At 36.3% G+C, this 5,771-nt stretch overlaps 1 protein-coding gene across 1 annotated transcript; it reads right to left on the reverse strand.

The window, feature by feature from the left end:
- Positions 1–1,575: 1,575 nt before the first annotated feature.
- LOC130090758 (uracil nucleotide/cysteinyl leukotriene receptor-like) lies at positions 1,576–4,063 on the reverse strand. The gene is made up of 2 exons (XM_056258273.1): positions 4,000–4,063; positions 1,576–2,366 (listed from the first exon to the last, which is right to left on the reverse strand). The coding sequence occupies exons 1-2, from the start codon at positions 4,061–4,063 to the stop codon at positions 1,576–1,578; spliced, it is 855 nt and encodes a 284-aa protein (XP_056114248.1).
- Between the last annotated feature and the right edge of the window lie 1,708 nt (positions 4,064–5,771).

Raw genomic sequence — 5,771 nt, forward strand, 5'->3', positions numbered from 1 at the left:
GATGTTTTCATACGTTTATTCTGTTGCTTTACAGGCAGTCATGCTTGAGGTTTGTGGTATGATTAATATTTATATTATTTTAACTCTTTGGCTCAATATATGCATGATTCCATTGTTGCCCTGGAATTGAGTCATTTAACTGAAGTAGACCATCATTTCAGCTGCTGCGACTGTAGTGTTTGTGTTATTTTTAATTTATTTTTCATTGGAAACACTTCACTTTTTCAAAGTCTCATTATTTGTTAGGATTAGTTAACTTGATGTAATATGACTAACAATGAACAATATAGTTCTGTTTAATCTTAGTTAATGTTCATTTAACAACTTAATAAAATGTTTTATATGTTAACATTAGTTAATGCACTGTAAACAAAACATATTTTTATAATCTCACATGAACAAAAAAAATATATATTATAATAATAATAATGTAAAATTCTACAGTTTGCTTATTGTTACTTCATAGTTAGTGCATTAAAGGGATAGTTCACCCAAAATTGAAAATTCTGTCATCATTTACTCACCCTTAAGTTGTCCCAAACCTGTATGCATTTCTCTCTTTTGCTGAACACAAGGGACGATATTTTGAAGAATGTATAAACAAACAGTTGATGTGCCCCATTGACTTCCAAAAAAAAAAAAAATCAATGGGGTCCATCAACTGTTTGGTTACTAGCATTCTTAAAAATATATATATTTTTTGTGTTCAGCAGAAGAAAGAAATTGTGAACGAGGCCTTATTGTAAACTGTCAGCAAAATTTGACATTCTGACACACAAAAAAATTCAGAAGTAAGTTGTTATATTTATTTATAAAACTGAGAAAATGAAAAGCAATATGCATTAAACATATAACAAAGTGCACCTTAATGTATAAACTTAAACACAATGATAAAGTTAAATTACTCTTAAACTTGTTGTCAATAAACAACAGAATATGATTCATAATGCAGAAGAACCACTAAATTATAGCAAACGTTCCAAAATCTCAGGTATATGCAATTTGTTACGCTAAAATTATTCACCAAAGTTTCATATTTAGGTCATTTCAAATAACCTAAAATATCTATTCTAAATGAAAACCAGCATAATTTTTATAGTATTACACGGCTCTCTAGAGCAGTGTTTCCCAACCCTGTTCCTGGAGGCACACCAACACTACACATTTTCCAACTCTTCCTAAGACTCTTCCTAAGTTAGTAGAGACTCCAAGACCAGAAATATATGGGTCATGGGAGACATCCAAAATGTGCACTGTTGGTGTGCCTCAAGGAGCAGGGTTGGGAAACACTGCTCTAGAGAACATGACTCCGATTTGTCAATTGCAGCATTCAACAGTTAAATATTTCCAAATGATGACAGTCGAGATGAAGCTAAATTACTAACTGCCCAATTTGGGTGCCGTGCCTCTGCAATCTCTAAAGGTTACAATAACTCAGGTTAAAATTTCCTGTCTATGCATTCATTTATTTGTTATGTAGCCATGTAGTAATCAGCTTAGCAATCAATATTCAATAACATAAATTAAAACACAACATGGTGCAAGGAGTCTGGCTTAAAGCAGGCGATAATATGATTAATCATTTTTAGAACAGAAGCAGAAGAGTTTTCCAGTCCGGTGCAGATAAAGTGCAAGGTGAACAAAACCAGCCAGCATAAAACAAATGTAACTAATTGACCAAAGAATCTGAATGACCTGCAGTGTCACAAGATAATGCAAACCAGTGGCAATATATGGAACATATGTGATAACCAAGCTAGCAGTAATTACTCGAATGATGTAAAACGCTCTTCTCTTCATTTGGTTTTCTTCCTCTCTCTCTCCCCTTCTCTCTCCTGGTCCTGACTGCTTCAGAGCTCTGAGAACCGCCACAAGACAAAACAACTGGATGGAGAGGAAGAGGAGGAACTGCAGTGAGTAGAACCATATATACATATGTATGGTAAATGAGATAAAACTAAACATGCAGAACAAACAAGTGCCAAATATAAATATCCAGGCCACAGTGCAACATATCACTCTATATCTGAGAGGTTTGAACTTCAGAAAGGTTACAGGATGAACCACTGCCAGGTAACGCTCAACACACATCAGACACTGAAACAGAGGATGACCAGTGACAGTAAGTCCGAAGAAAAACTGTGTTAATGCTGTGAGACTTTGAAATGGAAACCATTTTGAGGCTAGAATGAGCAAAGCGTTCACAGAGACAAATATCCCACAAACAGAGAGATTGAGGTTGAAGAACTCTGATGCAACTCCATTTCCTGTTCCTGTCATGATGAGCCAGATAACATAGGCGTTTGTTGGAAGACCAGATATGAAGTTGAAGGTCAACATACAAGTTTCTAATATGTCTATTTTCCAAAATGATGTTAGTGTGATGTTGGCAGGTGTATGAGGTGTGCTGAAGTTTGTCATGTCTACTTTCTTCAGTCAGAACCAGAAGAACAAAGGAACAATGTTGCAGTTGTGATCTATGGAAAAAAAGAAGACCAAAATGTTCCAAGATGATCTAAAGGCAAAATTACAATACATTATTGTAAGCAATTATAATCATTCTACGTAATACCTAAATTATACAAAGAAAACAAACACATTCTAGTTTTAAATACAATGCTATATAATAATTTGAAACATGTTGTTAACGTTCATGGCTTAAGTTCAAATAGAAAATCTAAATTTCTGTTACTTTTTTCCAAAGATCAAACCTATTTTACTCAACTAATTCATCTAGCATGCTCATCATAACCTGTACCCTGTGTGTCACAGTGACTCTGTTATATATTATAAAGCTGAGACAAAGACAATGAATCAAAGTGAACAGAGTTTGTCACCTGGAGAATTAATGTTCCGTCTCTCTGGATTGACATAAAGCTTACTGCTGTTATATAGTCACTTCACAGATGTCCATGTGTATACAATTTCATTTTCTAAACATCACAAACAACATCTATGCAAATATTTAAAGTGAAAATCAGGAGGTTAAAAAAGACAGACAATCTTGTGTAAACGTCAATAGAAAAACATTTTATCCTCTGTAAAAAAAAAAAAAAAAAAAAATACCCACTGACACACAATAAACTGTTATTAGTATTACCGAATGTTCTTTGTTTGCAATATATGATAAAGACAACATTATACTATTCAAAATTGTTAATATACATTTAAAACCATGAGTTCAAATTATTTTTCCACAGAGAAGTATCATGAAGTACTCAGCTAATTGCATACACACAGATGTCAGGTTTAATGTGAACATCTCTGTGACAAATGTCTAACAAGTTTGGCTGTTTCAGTAATTCAGTGAAAACAAATCTTAAAGACATATTGTGTGGTTAGTACAGGTTAGGTTCAATCGACCACATTTTCCCTCCTTTTCTTTACCGTACATAAAATCTGGGTTACAGTAAGACGTTTGCAATGGACCTGAATGGAGCCAATCCGTAAACGTCAAAATACTCACCGTTTCAATAGCTACAAGATATAAACAATGTGATTTAAAAATGTTAAATATAAATAAATGTACTAGTTCATTGCCATGCCAACACAACACCCTAAACTTTAAAAATACTGTAATAATAAAGTTTAAACATTTCTAGAGTTCAAACAATTCACTGTTTACTGTTACACATAAAAGTATAATTTTATAAGCACTCTATATCTGAGAGGTTTGTACTTCAGAACGGTTACAGGATGAACCACTGCCAGGTAACGCTCAACACAGATCAGACACTGAAACAGAGGACGACCAGTGATGGCTTGGCCTTGTAGAAACTGTGATACTCTCTTGAGGCATGAAAAACAAATTGCAATTGAATAAAAAAAAACATAACAGACAGTTACCAATCTCACAAACAGAGAGATTGAGGATGAAGAATTCTGATGCGACTCCACTTCCTGCTCCAGTGACAATGAGCCATATAACGTAGAAGTGTATAGGAAGACCAAACAGAAAACTAAAGCTGCACACTCACAATTATAGACTTTCTATTAGCTCAATGGAATGAGCAGTGGAGTTTGAGGATGCTTTAATGGTGAAGTTCACTGTAGAGTCATTCATCTTCTTCTTGTCTTGAAAATCTCATAAAATGAATACTAAGTTATCAATAGGAAGATAAAAGAGTAAGTATACTAGATAAATAAGCCTGCACAGAAAAAAACAAACAAACAAACAAACAAAAAACAGTGTTGTGCATATCACTATGGTCATATTCAAAATCTCAATTAAAACAAAACACATCTCCATGTTTTACTCAACAGCTAATTCATCTAAGTTGTCCATAACTCTTAATCTAGAGCAGTCTGCTAATGATGTACTTTTTTTTGCATATCACTCAATGGAATAAACAAATTAAGTCAAAAGGGAGAGTTTGTCACCTGAAGAGTGAATGTCCAGTCTCTCTGGGTGTAAAAAATAATCTGTCCTGTTTTTGTAGCCTCACTTCAAATTTGTTGCAATGATATATCAAGGATGTCACATAAAACAAAACATACGCAAATGGATGGTTGAAAATGATTGATGTTCATTCAAAATGTTTTAAAACATTTGAATATATCTGAGAAATTGTGTGATTTTTTTCTTCTTCTGTGGACTCCACTGGAAAATAAAGAATACATATTCAATATTAATATTAATAATTACTCATAAATAATAATAAATTAATAAATAAATGTATTTTGAAACAAAAAGCATTTAGTAAACACATTGCGACAAATGCATACTGCTATAGAAGGTATTGATTAGAAAAGAAAGAATAAATAAGGATTACTTACATAACTTTTGAGGAACAGAGGCAGGATAGTTCCCTTTCGAGGGAACTCGCGATGCGTCATCGACGCTTTGGGAACGCCCCCAGCGTGAATGCGTCTGAGCATCAATGTCAACTAGTCCAATGGAAAGAATGAGCGTCACGGGCGGGTGACGTCATGACCAGGAAGGGATAAAAGCACATCCGGTGCAAACCGGCATTAGCTTCTGTGTCTCAGCAAGCGATCTGTGTTACTCTGTCTCTGTCTATTTATTGTTGTCTGTTCGATATGATTGGGAAGAGTTATGGCGAAACAACTTTACAAACTCTGTGCTTCTCCCTGCCCGCGTTATTTAACGGGTGGGGACACACACAAGCTTTGTGTAGTTTGTTTGGGAGTGGAGCATGCGGTGTCAGCCTTCGAGGGGGCTGATTGCCAGCATTGCGAGATGCTTCCTCTCCGCATGCTCCGCTCTCGCCTGGCGCTTTTCGAGGAAAGTGGCCAGGCTCGCGATCCTCAGGGTGCAGGACCCGCGTCTGCCGAGGCAGCGCGGAGAATGCATTCCTGTGGATCGCGAATAGGATCTCTTGGATCTCTGGAGACGGGTCCGTGGATATCTCCTCCCTTTCCACGAGGGATCCAGTGCTCTCTCGCCGGTCTCGGAAGCCCGCGCTGCGGTCTCTTCCGCCCGGGGAGAGAAATCAATGCTTCAGTGCTCTACCTCCGAGGAGGTAGATGTGCTGGGCATTGAAAGTGACACAATCATGGGGGAAGTGGATTTGCCATCTCTTCCCCAGAGTATGAGAAATATATATATATCCTATATATATATATATATGATAGTTTATATATTATATACACTCACCGGCCACTTTATTAGGTACCCCATGCTAGTAACGGGTTGGACCCCCTTTTGCCTTCAGAACTGCCTCAATTCTTCGTGGCATAGATTCAACAAGGTGCTGGAAGCATTCCTCAGGGAGTTTGGTCCATATTGACATGATGGCATCACACAGTTG

This window comes from Rhinichthys klamathensis, unplaced genomic scaffold, assembly GCF_029890125.1.
Source record: "Rhinichthys klamathensis goyatoka isolate OS25496 unplaced genomic scaffold, OSU_Roscu_1.1 h1tg000150l_1, whole genome shotgun sequence".
NCBI lineage: Eukaryota > Metazoa > Chordata > Actinopteri > Cypriniformes > Leuciscidae > Rhinichthys > Rhinichthys klamathensis.

What these genes read in the sequence shown, in the direction of transcription:
- LOC130090758 (XM_056258273.1), bottom strand. Translation starts at nt 4,063, where the DNA reads ATGAATGACTCTACAGTGAACTTCACCATTAAAGCATCCTCAAACTCC. An exon ending in CTCCACTGCTCATTCCATTG is followed by an intron (nt 2,367 to 3,999) that starts AGCTAATAGAAA and finishes TAACATCATTTT; the next exon opens with GGAAAATAGACATATTAGAA.